The 19,533-nt window shown below is 34.7% G+C and overlaps 1 protein-coding gene across 2 annotated transcripts in view; it reads right to left on the reverse strand.

Annotated features, from left to right (window-relative positions):
- Positions 1–19,533, reverse strand: part of tafa5b (TAFA chemokine like family member 5b) — a 125,586-nt gene that overhangs the window by 13,777 nt on the left and 92,276 nt on the right. For both annotated transcript variants that reach the window (XM_068217547.1, XM_073943273.1), the window contains exon 2: positions 19,360–19,509. In XM_068217547.1, the coding sequence (XP_068073648.1) occupies positions 19,360–19,509 (150 nt within the window). The remainder of the gene's footprint in view (positions 1–19,359; positions 19,510–19,533) is intronic.

Below are 19,533 nucleotides of genomic sequence, written 5' to 3' on the forward strand. Positions count from 1 at the left end.
TAACTCCATTTGCAATCTTTAAAATTTTCATAAGTAACTGCAATTTAATCACACAATTTTTTTCTCAGTAACTGTCAAGAATTAAAGTAAAATTTATTTTTTAAGTAAATTACGTAATGCTGTTACATGTAACTAGTTACTCTTCAACACTGGTAACTATATGGGGCATAAGATCAGGACGAGTGTTTGGATATAACTATGTTTTTTGAACACACTTCGTTATTATTGTTCATTTATTTGTTTTCTGCAAATTAGAACTGAATTTAGAAATAGTTTTAAAACAAATATTTGAGCTTAACAAACAAAATTAAATATGTAGGCTAAGGGATATCTTCAGTGAAGTGTGTGCAACGCCATTTCCTTATACAAGAAAGTAAAGGAGGTAAGCAAAGAGTGACATGGAGAAGGCTCTTTCTTTATCCTCACGCAGCAGATGGTCTGTTTAACTGTTTTCTTGCTAGTAAAGCCTCCAGTTTTTCCACTTACAAAGTCTGCTATGTAAATACTAAATGCACCATGGCACGATGCAACTGACTTAAAGGGAATGGGAGATAAGACTCTGATTGTTTTAATACAAGTTATGCTCAAAACAAACCCATAACTCATTAACAAAATAAGCACTAACATGTTAGACCATGCGCCAAAGCGCAGAGCGTATTTTTCCATCCTTAAAAAAAGCACAAGTGGATTCGGACACGAACTTAATGCTTTTGCGCCATGAGCTTTAGATTGTACGCCTAGATGGTTAACATAGTGCCCAAAATGTTTATCAATCTTATTTGCAAATGTCTACAGTCTGTTATAGATGTAAAATATAGCAAAGAAAAATCCATAGTCAGTATGCAAATGTTTTCAGAAATGACTATTAAAATGTTTATGGCTATTTACAGTATGTGCATGACCACATAAATAACTTTGTTTCTGAGGTATAGATATAAAATATTTGGAAAAAAAAAACATGCAGATGATTTAAGCTTAATCTTAAGAATGCAAATATTACACTTTGAATATTTACACTTTGAAAAATGAACTGTAATGTACCATGACAATAAAATCTTTTAAATTAATGATTTACTGCAAGTTAAACTGATAATTTCTGAAATTCTAATTTTGTAAAATAGCTTTAATAGTTAAACAAACTTCTAAGAGTTTAGGGTGAACAATCTTTCCCATATTAATTGTTTTGATTACAATGTCAGTTGTGTTCCAAAGATGAAAAATGTGCATATATTAATAATCAAATAAAAATGTATCATTGTGAATATTACATCTCACCTGACCTTACATGTAAGTGCTGTAATAGTCAGATTCTGTGTATTTTTCCTAAACCTAAATTTGATTTTTATAATAGGGTCTTGAGAAAAGGTAGTTCCAGTCCTCTAGGCCCTGTCATTCCTGCCCCAGTTAAGACTTTAGCTGTGACTGATGACCGATGCAGAGGCCGGACTCGAGATTTATCGGGACAATAAATGAGATGGGCTGCTCATTGCAGCGGACTGCGATTACTCAAGCGTTTGGCACAGCGGAGCACATCAAACATCTGTCCATACATTTATACAGCAGACACGGCTTCAGCATTCTGTATATTTAACATTTTCAGTAATGCCACACACTAGTATTCAGATCAGCTCTGCTTACACAGGAAATGCCCATAATTTACAAGTAACACATGTTCTTCTTTATAATTAATTCATGAGCGTGCATATCAAACAGGGTTCTTTTTTTGCCTAGTCGCTTCTCAATGTTAAGCCCCCCACTGTGATGCAATCAGTGAGGGGAATTTATGATGTCATAAATTGCCAGATAATAAATTGGATGTGAATAATAATGAATCTTTTCAATTCATTGATTTGCATCCATCAATTATACATTAACAACACACTATAGTATCATCTGCAGACATTTCGCAAAGCTGCTTCATGAGCTCAAAGACAAACATACAATACAATCAATGTAGTCAGAATTACTGTGTGTGATGTATACACATAACAAAGAATTTTTGTTACAAAGACCATAGGCGTAAATCCCGGGGACATGTCCCCTCCCATCCGGGGGTTGAAACTAAAATAAAAACAAACAAACAAAATAAAAACTCTCAATTTCGAAAAATATATGTATATATAGCTAAAATAATTGTATAAGTAGAAAGAAAACCGCATTTATCATTTAAAATGCATTTAGAAACAGTTGAGTTCCCCCTCCCCTTCCTTATATTGGTTCGGCCCACTCCGTGCTTTCACTCATCTCACCTACTCACACACCTCGGGTGTGTGGCTGTGGCTGATTTACTGTTGATTTTAAGTAAGTAAGGAGGGGTTTTTTTACCCACCTTAAAGCGATTCTCCTCAATGTAGTTAATACAGACTCTTTTATAAATTAGTTGCAGCAAAAAATGCTGATTAAGGATGTAATTGTTCATGAATTTGCTGTATTAGTGATTAAAATTACTTATCTAGTTAGTGTTAGCTTGTTGCTAATGCTAAAGCCGTTTCCCATGCATTGTTTCATTTGTGACGACTTGGCATAATGTTAACTTAACATTAACGACCACAATTTGCATATTACTAGTTGTGTATTTGCCAAATGAGCACTGCTACACTGTGTACACTAACCCCACTTTATTTTTTTGTTTAATCAGTTTCTATTCTGTTCTACTCAATTAATTTGAAATTAAAATGTTAACCTTTTTTAATTCTTTGTTTTTATTGTTGTGATTATTTTTATGATTATTTTTATTTTTATTAGTTTTGCATTCTTTATGTAAAGCACTTTGAATTGCCGTTGTGTATAAAATGTGCTACAGCATAAATAAACTTGCCTGGCAGTGTCATGTATTGGATAAAATTACAGAGAAAATGGACATAATAATTTTTCAGTGCAACTAAGTACAAAAACTTCACATATTAAGCAATTTGGCTTTCAGAATGAGTGCTTATGAAAATACTAATGTCAAATTATCAATCACAGGCAAAGGAAAAATAAATGATTGAGGAACAGGCAGGGCAGGGTCAGTTGTGGCTGTTTAGCAGATTTCACAGGCTCACTGATTTACAATATGATTGGTTATTTTAAAGTAATTTATTATGAGTATGGAAAATGTATTTTCCTTTTTGTAAACAACACAACAATGCAATAAATAGCTTTGAAGAAAAAATTGCTGTCATTGAACCTGAGAAAAACTTTGACAATAATCATAATAATGAAGTCTCCATGCTATACTAATAATTATAATGAAACCATTTTTAACTGCGGGGACATTTCTTTATTAGTAAAATTCGGCTGTATTATTTGTGTCCCCTTCAAAAAAATGCTCGAAAGAAATTTTATATTTATTGTCCCCCCCCCTACTGTTAAATCAAATTTACGCCCATGACAAAGACCCACATGTTGCCTTTTTTTTAATCAATCTAAATGAATCTGATTTAAAAACAATGATTACAGATGGCATTGGGTTTAATTAAAATTCATGTCACTCAGCAATTGCAGCTTTTGGTGACCCCGACGTGATATTCTCTGGATGAAGCGAGTTCCGTGAGCTCAGTTCATTTCAAGAATGTTTTGTGAAGCTGGTATCCTATATGTAATGCTGCTATCCCATTTGGAAATAAAAAAAATTCTGGATTTGTTTGTTTTTGTTCGTTTTTGTTATGTCTGCCATCTCAGACAAGTTAAAAAGAAAGCATGCAGCTTGTTTTTTATAAGCTGTCTGAGTGTATTTGTCACATAATTGACCTGTTTTAATTTTAGGCTGGTTTATACATAATCAGGTACTTCTTTACATGTACCTGCTGCCTCCAAGAAAACTATGGACTCCGCCCTCCTCCCCACCTCATTTCGTAAAAAGATAACAAAGCCAACAATGCCTTTCAATTCTCTGCATTTCAACAATGAAGCAATCCTGGTATGTAGTCTGCTCTGTGTTTAGATGTAGAAGCTTACATGTGTAGTTACACAGAATCTCAGCTTCAAAAGAAGTAACAGTGAAATTAATTTGTTTTTTATATGGTGGGAATATCCCAAAAAGGGTGTGGAAAAACATGCTTGTGTGTCATTAATTCATTCATTCATTCATTCATTCATTCATTCATTCATTCATTCATTCATTCATTCATCCATTCATTCATTTTCTGTCAGCTAAGTCCCTTATTTATCCTGAGTCGACACAGCAGAGTGAACCTCCAACTATTCTAGCATTTGTTTTATGCAGCGCATGCCCTTACAGCCACGACCCAGTACTGGGAAACACCCATACACTCTAGCATTCACACACACACACATACACTACCTCCCAATTCTGTTACCCAATTCAATTCTACTGCATATCTTTGAACTGTAGGGGGAAACTGGAGCAGCCGGAGGACAGAAATGCCAACTGGCCCAGCTGAGGCTCGAACCAGCAATCTTCTTTCTGTGAGGTGACAGTGCTATCCACTGAGCCATCTAAAAATGCATTTAAATTACAAACAATTTTTCTAAAAGATGTAAAACAAAATGTAGACAATTCCTGATTGTTTCATTTGGTTATTGTTATAAATTGCGAATGCAAATTATGGTGGTGTTGTTTTACACCAGAGATGCCCAAAGTAGGGTCCAAGGGCCAAAGCTAGCCCATTGTAACCTCTGATTTGGCCCACCATCCTATCTGAGAGGAGAATGAAAATGATGGAGAAGGTTGGGATAAACGCCTTTAACACAAAGATCGTCAGTTCTAATTTGACGTAATCTTTTTTGTTTGTTTTATTATTGCTTTTTATTTATTTTATTTAGAGCAAGCTAAAATGAAATGTGTTAATTAAATGTTGTAAACGAATCTTATTTTATTTTAAAATGTATATACTGTCACTCAACGAATAGAATATTATGCAGAAGACATTGGTGAGCAAATCAATACAAAAACTAATGTAATTCTGTTATAAATTAGAGTGTTTTGTTTTTAGTTATAAAATGTAAAAAAAAAAATGTGTACTAGTTAATATAAGGCAATGTTTTCTAGTCATAATTAAACATTATTAAATTAACTAGGAAATTACCCATGGTGAATATTTATTAATATTTAAAAAGTCTGGGCACCCTTGGTTTACACACTAACCAGTTCAGAAACTGAGCAGCTGAGCATTTGGTAAACACACCAGTGTCCCTTTTCTTATATAGATGTTTGTTTGAATACATTTGCCATTGATTATGGCAGGCTTCAATGTCAAGAAATAATACATTATATGTAATTTCGCATTTTGTTATTATAGAGTGGAAACAGCTTCAAATACTCCAAATCAGTCAAGCAGCCAAAAGCCAGCAGAAGCGTGAGGTTTGGTTGAGCACTGTGAGTGTGCTGCTCAGGTTTAACTCCTCAAGAAAGGATCGATAGGCTAAAACTCAGTTGGGATCCAGGAGCGTCTGAGAGTGGTGGGGTCACAGTAGCTTATTAGCATTTAAAGAGAGATTATGCAAAATGGGGGCGTCACAGTGGCTCAGTGATTAGCACTGTTACCTCACAGCAAGAACGTCGCTGGTTCAAATCCAAGCTGGGCCAGTTGGCATTTTCTGTGTGGAGTTTGTACGATCTCCCCATGTTCGTGTGGGTTTTCTCCTGATGCTCTGGTTTCTACAGTATTGAATATAATCTCATGGTGTAGCAGAAAAACTATTAATATAGTGTCTGTCTCCCATGAGCTTGGAGGACTGCATCCATATATCTCTGCAATGACTCAAATAACTTATAAAGTCATCTGGAATGGCGAAGAAAGCATTCTTACAGAGTTCATCAAGATTCTTTGGATTTATCTTCAGTGCCTCCTCCTTCATCTTACCCGAGACATGCTCAATAATGTTCATGTCTGGTGACTGGGCTGGCCAATCCTGGAGCCCCTTGACCTTCTTTGCTTTCAGGAACTTTGATGTGGAGGCTGAAGTATGAGAAGGAGCGCTATCCAGCTGAAGAATTTGCCCTCTTCTGTGTTTTGTAATTTAATGGGCAGCACGAATGTCTTGATACCTCAGGCTGTTGACGTTGCCATCCACTCTGCAGATCTCTCGCACGCCCCAATATTAAAAATGTAACCTTAAATCATGATTTTTCCATCACCAAACTTGACTGATTTCTGTGAGAATCTTGGGTCCATGAGGGTTCCAGTAGGTCTTCTACAGTATTTGTGATGATTGGGATGCGGTTCAACAAATGATTCATCTAAAAAAATCTACCTTCTGCCTCTAGAACCAGAAGTAAAGCCATTATTTGTTGCTCTTACAACTGTGATTGACGACAATACTTTTGTCACGTAGTGTATACCATATATTTTAAATATAAACTAGCACAACAAATCACAAGATTTGCCTAACTATTGTGACTTTGGTCCTCTACAGTAAGCAATGTCACCATCAGATTGACAGAATACGTGTGTGACTGTGATGTTAATGATATCACATGGCTGGAAAGACCTAACAGCTTTAAGATTCAAGAACCAGAACAAACTGTTGTATTGACTTGAATTGATCACCAAAAGCACAAACATGTGTTCACACTACACAGATGGCCCTTCCCAGCATAAATGAAGGTATCTTTATGAGAGGATGCTTGTGTAAAATAATATATGAGTCGTCGAGGCGGAGAGTCTGTGTAATCTGTGTTATCATGGGCACACCTGCAGACACTTCATCACGGGGCATGCTAATTTTTAGAGCATTGTGAAAACACAGAGGATGCATTATATAATTAGTTTCTAGTGGGACCACTTATGTCAAGTCTCTGTGTTTATTTATTATTTGTCGTTATCTGTCCTTTCACAACTGTAAATCAACGCCAACATCTGCAACCTTCATTAAGAATGTGTAAAAGGCTGCATAATATTTCAATATTTCGTTTTTTTTTGCAAATGTATAATGTGATATGAATACACAATAGACCAAACTTTATTTGAAAAGAACTTTAGATTGATTGAGATGATTTTGTAGAGGAGTGAATCATGCATAAAATATGTTAAACAAACTACAAGGGTAGATAAATACAATTAAACAAAGATAAAAGTAAATAAGCAGTGCTTCATGGCAAGTCTAGCTATATTCAGGTGCAAAAATTAAATATTAAATGTATTGCGGAGATCTAATGTAAGCGCAGCAATTACAGCTTTTGGTGACCCCGACGTGATATTCCCTGGATGAAGCAAGCTCCGTTTTGACTTTGGTGTTTTGATTGATGGTGCGGAACTTCAAGAATGTTTTGGGGAGCTGGTATCCTATTTGTAATGCTGCCACAGAGCACAGAAGACACCCACGATATAAAGCAGATGCTTTGAATTGGCTGCCTGGGGTCAGCCCTGACCTATCACATCCATCTAGGATGTGTGACTGGGGAAACATTACTAATCCTTGGGCTGACATTCCAAATTCGACTGCGGCGTCTAAGATATGGAATTAATGCAAGTGCTTGGTGAGAGGGACTTGATTATCCTGACACCTGGCCGACGATCACCTTGTCTAATTGTTAAAATGCTCTCCTTCCCCTGACTTTCTGCATAGTTTTCAGGGCATATTCCAGCTGTCGGCTCTCACCTCGCCGCTACCACCAGCTGAGGGAATTGGGCTCGGTTGCTGTCACTTCGCGCCTGCTTCCAGGCAGAATCTGCAGTCCCTCCGAGTCCCAACATGCTGCAACCGCTTCTCGTTTAGATTTTCCGTCTGATGTGATATTGATGCCAACTCTTTCCAGGCCACTTTGATTTTGTTCTACATGAAAACTTCATGACGGTTTAATTTCCGCTTAGTTTGATGATAAATTCATTTTAATTGTCACATCGACGTCATTCCCCAAAACCTTTCTCAGAGCAGCAAGCGTGTTTTCAGCTCTGCTTTTCTAGTTACTCGTTTTACACGCAGGCGGTTTGCAGTCAGAACTGACCTGTCATCGTACTCGCACAAGTGAAAATTTAATTACACTACGAGCATGAATTATACATAATTTCAGCCTCGTGTCATGCCAGAGAACGTTGTTTTCCCGTGGTTCAGCCTGTGTGTGTTTCTTTTTATGTTAAACACCATTGATACACTGCATGTAATACTATAACTTAGGGCTGCTCAATTTTGGAAAAAATCATAATCACGATTATTTTGGTCATAATTGTAATCATGATTATTCAAAACGATTAAGTTTAAGTCAAAATTATTAGCGCTCCTGAGAATTTTGTTTTTTTAAATAATTATTTCCCAAATTATGTTAAACAGAGCAAGGAATTTTAACAGTATTTCTTTTAATATTTTTTTTTCTTCTGGAGAAAGGCTTATTTGTTTTATTGTAGCTAGGATAAAAGCAGGTTTAAATATTTTGAAACCCATTTTAAGGTCGATATTATTTGCCCCATTAAGCAATATATTTTTTGATTGTCTGCAGAAGAATGTACTGTTATACAATGACTTGACTAATTACTCTAATTAAGCCTTTGAATTGCACTTTAATTTGAATGCTTGTATTTTGAAAAACATCTAAAATGTTATGTACTGTCATCATAGCAAAGATGAAACAAATCAGTAATTAGACATGATATATCAAAACTATTATGTTCAGAAATAAGTTTAAAAAACTTATTTCCATTAAACAGAAATTTGAGGAAAAGGGTTGCTAATATTCTGGAGGGCTAATAATTCTGACTTCAGCTGTATATATATTTATACAGTTATTTTCTACCCTGCAAAGGAAAGAGAAATAAATACAATAGAATATAAAAATATAAAAAAGAAAATATAAAACAAACTGTGATTTAAGCATCTTCACCCTAAGAAAAACACTTTAGCCACAAAAATCCTTCAGTCAAGAGCAGTAAGGGATGTTCTCGTCGTTTGATTAATGATAAAACAGGCGGCAATATTTCGCACTGTCACTTTAATGGTTTCTCTTTCACGTGTCTTTTGATTCTCAACTCGTTTGTTAATTACGCAAATGAGGGTTAATATGAATAATCACTAATCACCGCGTTTTGACACCTATTTGACCATTAAAGCGCTCATGTTAAAATTACTTTAGATGTCTGCGCTCCTCTACTCGTCTCAGTGTGCGAATGAGACCGAATGCTGATCGCGTGCTTATGCGTGTGCGCGTGTTGCACACACACATAAGCACGTGGTCTTTCGCGCTTTTGGTATATGATGCCATAATCGTTTATCTCGATTAATGGTTTTTCACAATCGTTAGAAGCCATAATCGAAGTCGAAATCGGATTTTCGATTAATTGCACAGCCCTACTATAACTAGGTTTTTTAACTGTAAAAATATTTATTTGATACACAATACAGCATAAAAAATATTAATATATTCCATTTCCATTCAGAAATCATACCAAAATGCAGATTTTGTTCTCCAGAAATAGTTATCATTATAATTGAAAATAGTCAGGGGCGGACTGGCAAATGCCAGAAGGGCCGGACCATTTTTTTTAAAATGTGGGCCGTTATGCTATTTTTAAAAATTATTATTTCTTTATATATATAGCTTTTACATGCAGGCAGTTTTTATCTCTTGCAAGGTGTGAATATTATTATGATAATGATGATGATGATAGTTATAATAATAATAAATGTAAAGCATTGGGCCAATCGGTAATGGTCGGCTGGTTTCGAGATGGGCCGACCCAATCAGAGGTTACGCGGACGTAATTAAAATCTGGCAAGAATGTCAAACAAACAGTGTAGCACAAGCTAATTGTCAGAGATGGACCATAAAAAAGGAAAGGCGGTGCCGAAAAGCTCAGAGAAAGCAAACAATTTCTCTAAAATCAGACGCTGCCAAATGCATAAAAATAACTGAAATAGTCTCGAAAGAGGGCAGCACAGTGGGTAGCACTGTCGCCTCACAGCAAGATGGTCGATGGTTCGAGTCTCGGCTGGGTCTGTTGGTGTTTCTGTGTGGAGTTTGCATATTCGTGTGGATTTCCTTCCGGTTTCCCTCACAAGTTCAAACACGTGCTATAGGTGAGTTGGGTATGCCTAATTGTTCGCAGTGCATGTATGTGAATGTGTGTGTGTATTAGGGTTTCCCAGTGATAGGTTGCAGCTTGGAGGGCATCTGCTGCATAAAATATATGCTGGATAAGTTGGCGGTTCATTCCGCTGTGGCAATCCCAGATTAATAAAGGGACTAAACCTAAAAAAAAATTAATGAAGGAAATGACTGTATGTATACATTTGTTATAAATGTATTGTTTTTGTTCCAGAAACATACATTAAATGTTTAAATATCTATTACATATGGCAGTGCTTATATTATTTCACCATCTGCACACCAATATAAGCAGTGAATGTGCGTGTCCGTGGATGGGGCTGTGTCGGTGTGGGAATGTGGGCTGGTGTGGCTACAGTTCTAGGGCTAATTTTTAGTCCCAGTCCGCCCCTGAAAATAGTAATAGTGTTTAATAAACCGTCCTTGAAAACCTTTTTATAAAATTCTTTGACAGAAAGAAAGCAAAACATTTAAGCTCGCTGTATTAACATTATATTTACTTACTCTTATCTTTTATCAATTTCATGCATTTTGATTAGCGAGTGTGTTACATTGCTCTAAATCATCTTTCCGACACCAAATGTGTGTTTGTGTGCACATAGGGCAACAAAGAAATCGAAAAATATATATTAATGCAAATATCTTTCTTGTTTCTTCCTCTTTTGTACACAAAAAATCACAGGCATTTAAAAAATCACATCTGAGCAAAGTTCATACTGTACAGTATGTGTTATGTTGTTTCTTGTCATACATAAATATATATCTTACAGTAAATCAAAAACCATTTCACCACACTATTTAAAAAAAATAATAATAATAAATTAAAACATTACAAACTTGCATTTAATGTTTTATATGTATACAAAAACATATTACTTTAATACATCTTGTCGTTAACCCACTGTATTCTAATGCTAGGCAATAATAATTCAAATTCATAATATGATTCAATACATTTTAATAATATTAATTCCCAATATATGTAATTTTTCTGCTTAAAATATATATCTAAAATGTATTCTGACTCTTTTTAAGTGATTAAATAGCTATTTTTTATATATATATAATGGAGTAATTGCATGAATTTATCTATTAGCCTTTTCACCATTGTCATTGACATTTATGTGTCACTGAGCCACATGTGATCTACAGTGGGATCTTGTTTTACTGATCCTCAGTGTGCTAAATACAAAAGAAGTCTGTTCACCTTCCACTGGCAGGGCATGTTTACCCAGCGTCTGCTGTCATGAACCCAAAGCTGGTGGTCTTAGCGCTAATACATAATGGCAATCGTGTCGGCTATTCTTTCTTAGTATCAAAACCTGTCTGATTACCTTCCTTTTATCAGATAAAGCCACGGGGCACAGAACACGATAAAACAGCATCTTTGATGAGATCAGGCTATATTTAGCAAAAGCTTTTTATCTAAAGAAACAAAACGGCTGAAGAAATCAATATTTCTTTAATAGCTGCAGACACTCAGAGTGCCAAATTACATGAAATTAAAAGCAAGCGGGGTAAATAGTTAAACAGAAGACTGAGCAAATATTGAGGGAGCTGTGTAGTTTGAGGGGGGAAAAGCAGGGGGGAAATTGTCAATTGGATACACTGAGGTTTCTTTCTTTTGTCTAAGGCCACATTTACGCTGTCAGGTCTAGATGCCAAATTTCGATTGGTTGCTTATACAGTTGAAGTCAGAATTATTAGCGTTCCCTTGAATTTTTTTTTCGTTTTTAAATATTTCCCAAATTATGTTTAACAGAGCAAGGAAATTTTCACAGTATGTCTGATAATATTCTTTCTTCTGGAGAAAGTCTTATTTGTTTTATTTCGGCTAGAATAAAAGCAGTTTTACATTTTTAAAAGCCATTTTAACGTCAAAATATTAACCCCTTTAAGCTATATTTTTCTTCGATAGTCTACAGAACAAACCATAGTTATAAAATAACTTGCCTAATTACAACTATTGTTTAGAAATGTGTTGAAAAAAAATTTCTCTCTGGTAAACAGAAATTTAGGAAAAAAATAAACAAGGGGGCTAATAATTCTGACTTAAACTGTATCTGATATTTTATTTATTTATTTATTTTTTTGCCTGTCCATTTACACGTTCTTTTAATTGTTAACCATATTCGATACATGTGTCTACAATGGCATACAATTTGCGACGTTGCGCATGCACAATGAAAGAAATTGGGATCTATCATACACCCGGCGCAATGTGGCGCAAGGCACGACGCAATACTTGTTTGCTAGTTTCAGATTGCCGCAAGAGTCGTTTTAAGGCGTTGCCCCATGCTGTTTAAATAGCAAATGCATTTGCAAATAGATTTTACAACAGACCAAAACAAACCCAGTCTAAACTCCAGCACAGAGTTGCGCCTCGAATACACACTGCTTAATAGACACAAGATGTAAAGCAATAAGCAAATATCTTTACATATGAAAAAATGTAAATATTAAGGATATATATATAGGATATAATAAGAATTCATCTAGGATATAAATATAAAGGATTAAAATATAAAAAAATATATATTATTTTCAAGCCTACATAAATATGAAAAAACACTGCCTTCATGCCTTCTTTATCTCGGGAGGCTTTTTCAGTTCATTCAATTTGCTTTTGTATAATGTTATTATTATTAGCAGTATTATTTATTATATCCATATTTTTATTTGTTTTATTAAAAACAAGCTTAGATTTGCCCACCTGTCAGGTTTTAGACCATATGGGGCACAGCATGTGTTTTAGGATATAACTTTTTTATATAACTGTTTTTTGTACACATTTCCTTATTATTGTTCATTTATTCGTTTGCTGGAAATTAGAACTGAATTTAGAAATAGTTTTGAAACAAATATTTGCGCTTAACAAACGCAATTAATTATTTATAGACTAATTGATGTCTGTGCGTAAAGGTTTCAATATCCACGAGAGCGAAAGTGAAAGTAGATCATTTATCTCATTCTCGCGCGGTAGATGCTCTGTTTAACTGTTTTCTGTTAAAAAAAAAAAAAAACTGTTAACTGTTTGCTTGTAAAATGCTCAGTTTTTCCACTTACACTTACTTTACGTCATGTAAATAGCAAATGCGCTTATGGTGCGACACAGGGCTCTTAAAGGGAATAGGAGATGAGATTCTGATTGGTATATTCTCAAAACACAAATATAAAACATTAAGAAAATAAACATAACCCTTTTAGACCATGCGGATTTTCTGTCCCTAAATTAGCAAATATGGATTCTGACACGCCCTGAATGCGTTTGCGCCCTGCGCTTTCCGTTTTGGGCATGGACCGTCAAAATAGAGCCCATTGTCTTGCTTTTAGCTCTGCAAAACATGCGAAGTTCGTCCCAACTATAAAATGATTTTGAGGCGAAAAAGGAGGGAAAGAGTCGTCATTGCAGCTTGCACCTATGGTTTATAGGTGGAGAAATTTGTGAGAAAAAAGATTTGTAGGAAAGAGATCTTAGGTCTGGTGAGAGAAAATTTTGGCGACTGACAACTTTCCTCTTCCACGTTTCTTCTGTTGTTGTTGTCTCCACACATGCTCTTCCTTCTACGTTACTAAACCGCGGATAAGTACCACATTGTTGCAAGTTTAATGACGTACAAAACGGAATGCCTCAATAAATCCAGTCTGCCTGTTTACATGGTGGTCGCATTGTCACATGTCCAATTTATATCTGATTTATATCCTGTAACAGGCCTGAAACATATCTCTGAATATCCAAAGGCATGTGCTTATTTGTGTTTACAAAGTCATAAAACAGATCCGATCTGTGTCACATATGAGCAAAAAAAATATGAATTGGGTCACACTTAACTAGCAGTGTAAACAGGGCAGTCTAATATATCGAAGATAATTGTTTAAAATATGCTTGATTTACTGTATTGATTGAATTTTTATATGCTGTTTTATTTATCAAACCAAATTGACTAAAACATTTGAACATTAATATACAGTTTAAAACACAGCACTGCATTCAGTGTATCAATGGTGTTTAACGAAAAGTGAAATCCACACAGACTCAACCCTGGGAAAAACAATGTGCTGCAATGTGAGCTAATATTGAGGGAGCTGTGTAGTTTTAAAGAAAAAGCAGGGGGTAAATTGTCAATTGGATACAATGAGATTCCTTTCTTTCTAGGAGTCATTTAATATATCAAAGATATTGTTTTAATTATGCTTGATTGATTGTTTGTTTGTTTATTTTGCAATATAAAATTGTTATGAATGACATTTTAATGGGTTTTTAGTATGACTTTTGTTTAAAAGAATGTAATCTAACAGAATCTAAACTAATATACAATTAAATTTACTTTTTCACAAACACAAACACATACACATTTGGTGTCAAAGATCTTTTTTGGATAAATATAACACTCTCACTCATAAATAGCAATTGTCTTGTCATATAAACGTTTTGCTTTCAATATGTCAAAAAAAAATCATGAAAAAAGGTTTATAAAAACAGTATTTTCAATATTGCTAACTATTTCTTGAAAACAAAAACAGAATTTTAGAATTATTTCAAAATGTTTTGATATTACAGAATTAATTACTATACAGTTGAAGCCCCTCTTTGAATTTTTTTCTTTCTTAAATATTTCCCAAATGATGTTTAACAGAGCAAGGTAATTTTCACAGTATGTCTGATAATATATATATAAATAGAATAAAAGCAGTTTTAATTAAAAAAAAAAATTAAAAATAAAAAAAAAAAACATTTGAAGGTCAAAATTATTATTAATCATATAAAATTGACTAAATCATTTAAAAATTAATATACAGTTCAAAACCTAACACTGCATTCTGTGTATCAATGGTGTTTAAAATAAGTCTTTCTAAGAGTCGTTTAATATATCAAAGTCATTGTTTTAAATATGCTTGATTGATTGTTTGTTTGTTTGTTTGTTTATTTTGCACTATAATATAGTTATGAATGTCATTTTAATGACAATTTAATAGGTTTTTCCTATGAATTATGGTTCAAAAATCTATTTTAACAGGATTTATTCTAATATACATTTATATTTACCTTTTTAAAACACCAACACACACACTTTTGGCATCAAAGATGTTTTTGGGATAAACATAACACTCTCACTCATCAAAATGCATAACATTAATCAAACATGACAGCAAAGTAATGTATAATGTCAATATTAATAGCAAATAGTAGCAATTTTCTTGTCATGTGAATGTTCTGCTTCCCATCTGTCAAAGAATTCAGAAAAAAGGTTTATAAAAACATTATTTTCAATATTGATATTAAATATTTATTTCTGTAATTGCTGCTTTATTTATTAAACACAAATTATTTAAAACATTAATATACAGTTTAAAACTACTGCATTGTATCAATGGTGTTTAACATAAAATCAAATCCACACAGACTGAACCCTGGGAAAACAATGTGCAGCAGCACACAAAATAAAACAAGTAAAAAAACATGCGGGTAGATACAGTAGTTAAACAGAAGTCTGAGCTAATATTGAGGGAGCTGTGTAGTTTGAGGGAAAAAGCAGGGGGTAAATTGTCAATTGGATACACTGAGATTTTCTTTCTAAGGCTTAAAATGATATTTGAAGAGCAGAATCTATTGGTTGTTATGAAATAACTGCATTTTTCAAAGGCCAAAGCCTCTGCTCGTACTGATGGAGAAATTGTATCCGGATATCTTGTTAGAAAATGCCAACGAAGGGTGACTGATTTTTATTGTCAATTTGTTTGCGTGAGACGATTTCTCAATAACGGCAATGAGGTATAACCAAGACACGACATTCACGTTGCATTCTTATTGTTTACTAGATTCTGTGCTATTTTATCATGGATTTAATGCCACTTTTTCAGCCATGGTTTCTGATTGGCATGTGGTGTAGCCCACTACAGGTGATGTAAGGTCTTAGAAACATGGAGGACTGTGTCTTTCAAAAGCAATTACTCAAGAACACCTACTTTCATCTGGCCACGAAGAAACTGCTACCGTACAAAATATGTCTTGAAATTACTCGGGTGTCATAGCAACAACTGAAGGCAAGAAGACATACGACCACATGAAGATAAGTGCAGGTCACGCTGAAAACCAGTCCATGTGAGAATAAAACTAAATTGAGGGAAAAGGGAACACAACAAATGGACCAGCAAAAGCTGCAAATGCCAAGATATAATTTGAAAAAGGCTCTCAATTAAGTGCTGCCATTTGCTTCTGTGAAAAATTCTGTGTAATCACGTTGAAAAACAGCTCAGACTCAGGAGAGGAACTTTTCACTGCGTTCACTGAACAGTTGTGCACAAGAACAAACAAATGGTTTCAATAGAATTTAAGGGCAATTGGGAATTTTAATGAATCCCTGTGAAATCCTTCACTTAATTAATTTCAAAAATGGTAATCTTTTTTTTTTTTTGGAGGGGGAGGGGAGTTCCAAACAGAAATTAAATGGTTGTAATTCATAAATGCTTTGGGCTACATCTCTAAGTGAAGTTTCATAAACTAATTTCGATAGGAGCACGTGATATGATTGAGCACGACTGACCGCTCATCCGTAATCAGTAATAATCCAATCAGAGCGGTCCTAATTTACCATAAATGGATCATTTTTCTCCTACAGCTCTATCTTCATTTTGGAAAAATCCCCCCTTCCACCCCAACTCCTCCTTTACCCCCTTTTCTAAAGGGTAAGCCCTCAAGACCCTCCTGATCTCGGATCTCCTGATATGCTTATCAACCGTGCGGAAGCCCTGGGCTCAAATAACTCTGAGCTCAGGGTTCTCTCCCGGGACAGCATGCCAAAATTGCTTAAAATGCCAAGCTAATCTACACTGAAAAAAGTGTTGCATGCAAAACTGTTGCAAACAATTTATTTGTGTTGAATTTAAACGAACAAATTAAATTCAATAATGTTCAACCTAATTTGTTTGTTTAAATTCAACACATTTAAATTGTTTCCAACCACTTAACGAAAAAAAATTCAGTAAATCCAAGGAATCATCTTTGAATAATTTTTTTTTCAGTGTAAGTGGGAACTCTTGAAACAGATTTAGTTTAAGCTCTTCAAATGGTTCTACTGTATACCTGCACTCAAAACATATAATATTTATATATAAATACAAGTTATATATATATATATATATATATATATATATATATATATATATATATATATATATATATATATATATATATATATATATATATATATATACAACAGTTCTGTCTGGCTCTCGAATCTGATTGGCTGATAGCCGTGATATATTTAAAAAGTAATATCAGCACCCGTGCAGCCTCTTTACGCTTTGTGTATTACTCCGCCCACATACAGCCAGCAAAAAGCCAACACTACAGATGTAAAGTTTAAAAGATACTTGCTCAACTGTTTAACTGTCAGCTTATGATTTGAATCCAACACGGGAGAAAATAGTTCCTCATACAAAAGGGTTTTTGAGACTCTCCATGTTTGATTTTGTTTTATATACACAATTATGCCGTCAATCTCGCAATATCACACTCGTAGCAGTGCGATATGGTTGTATATCGGCACTGGTGGGGGCACTAACACACGCCTCCCACCATACAGCCATATTGCACTGCTACTCGTGTGATATTGCTCATATATATACACAGTTGAAGTCAGAATTATTAGCCCCCCTAAATTTTTAGACCCCTTGTTATTTTTCCTCCAATTCCTTTTTAACGGAGAGGTTTTTTCAACACATTTCTAAACATATATTTTTAAAACTCATTTCAAATCACTGATTTATTTAATCTTTGTCATGATGACAGTAAATAATATTTGACTAGATATTTTCAACACACTTCTATACAGCATAAAGTGACATTTATAGGCTTAACTAGGTTAATTAGGTTAACTAGGCAGGTTAGGGTAATCAGCCAAGTTACTGTATAATGATGGTTTGTTTCGAAAAAAAAAATTATCTTAAAGGGGCTAAAAAATTTGTCCTTAAAATGGTGTTTAAAAAATTAAAAACTGCCAAAACATATATACATATGTCCTCCCTATGCATAACTTCCTATCTCTGATTTTGATCAACGATGTAATAACATGCATCTATTGTAAAGCTGCTTTAGGATGATAATTATTGTGAAACAATATGTAAAAATAAAATTTCATTTCATTTAATTTAATATCTCACTGCATCGTTTTATTTTTTGGTCAATAAATATTGTATTGGTCAAAAATGTAGTTTTCTTTTATGCAAAAAAAAATTGAATATTAAGTAAAGATCATGTTGGACGTAGATATTTATTAGATTTTTGACTGTAAATGTATCTTTTTTAGGCATTTTCTTTATAATTTAGTAATGCTTATTGCTAAAACGTTATTTTGAACAAATTTATAGATCATTTTCTTAATATTTGGATTTTTTTAGAACTCTCAGAGTTCAAATTTTCAAATAGTTGCGACAGCCAAATCACAACAAATACATACATCAATGGAAAGCTTATCTATTTAGTCATGCTATGTTTAAATCTCTCTCTTTTTTAATTTTGTGGGTCACAGTAACATTTGGAAAATATTTAGACATCTAAATAATTGCTTTAAAAGCGAACCCATACATCTAACCAAATTTTGTTCCAAACTGATTTGTATCACAAAAAATTGAGTGTCCTATGAGACGCTGTATCAATACCGCCACTGATTTCAAAGCATCCAACCACATAGGCATTTACATAATTAAAACTGATCTTGAAATGTTTGAAAATAACCAGATTTAAATTATTTTAGTCCCCGGCCACATTTGATCTGATTGATCTTAACACACCAGGTGTAAACAGGTCCTCCACAAATCTGAAGCATTAAAAAATGACTCCAATAAACCAGTTCTTTTGACTAACTAAAAATGATTCAGCCTGAAAAAATAATCTCTTTAATGAACTCTGCGATTCTATGAGAGCACTTAATAACAACCGAATTAACATCTGATTCCCTTACCGAATCTTTCAATCATGTCTGACTCTAAAATAAAGTCTTGTGTATTCAAAGCTTTCCAGAACCTCAAGTTTATTCACACGACAACCTGTAGTCGAGATTCGCTTGTCGTTCTTGTTTGCCGAAGTTTGCTATGTAAATAACACACAGCAGCTCGGAGCTAATCTTCACCAAGTCTAAATTTCCCCAGTGTCCGTCACCTCGTAACACATTCGGCACATGTGACTTTGGGCACTGATGAAACCTGCAGCAACATCCCAAATCCTGTGAGTGACACTTCAGCCACACTCAGTGAGCAGTGTAATCTCATGGATCAGCCTGGAATCTCAAAGCTCCAGCTATGGCTGCTCTGCTGGGCTTAGAGGAAGCGGCACCAAAGCCCGGATGAGTCCCACCTCAACCCTTTTTCCATCTTACCATCCACACATGCTGGACTGGCTCTGGTAGTGCCCGCAATCTGGCCCTTCCTGCAGGCGCACCTGGCCGTCTGCCGGGCGATGGTCCTTCTTGGCTGGCTGCTGTCCCGGTCCAGAGTCACGATTTCACATGTACCTGCCGCCAGCTGACCTGAAGGAAGGACAAAGAGTTTGG

Source organism: Danio rerio, chromosome 25 (assembly GCF_049306965.1).
Source record: "Danio rerio strain Tuebingen ecotype United States chromosome 25, GRCz12tu, whole genome shotgun sequence".
NCBI classification, from domain to species: domain Eukaryota; kingdom Metazoa; phylum Chordata; class Actinopteri; order Cypriniformes; family Danionidae; genus Danio; species Danio rerio.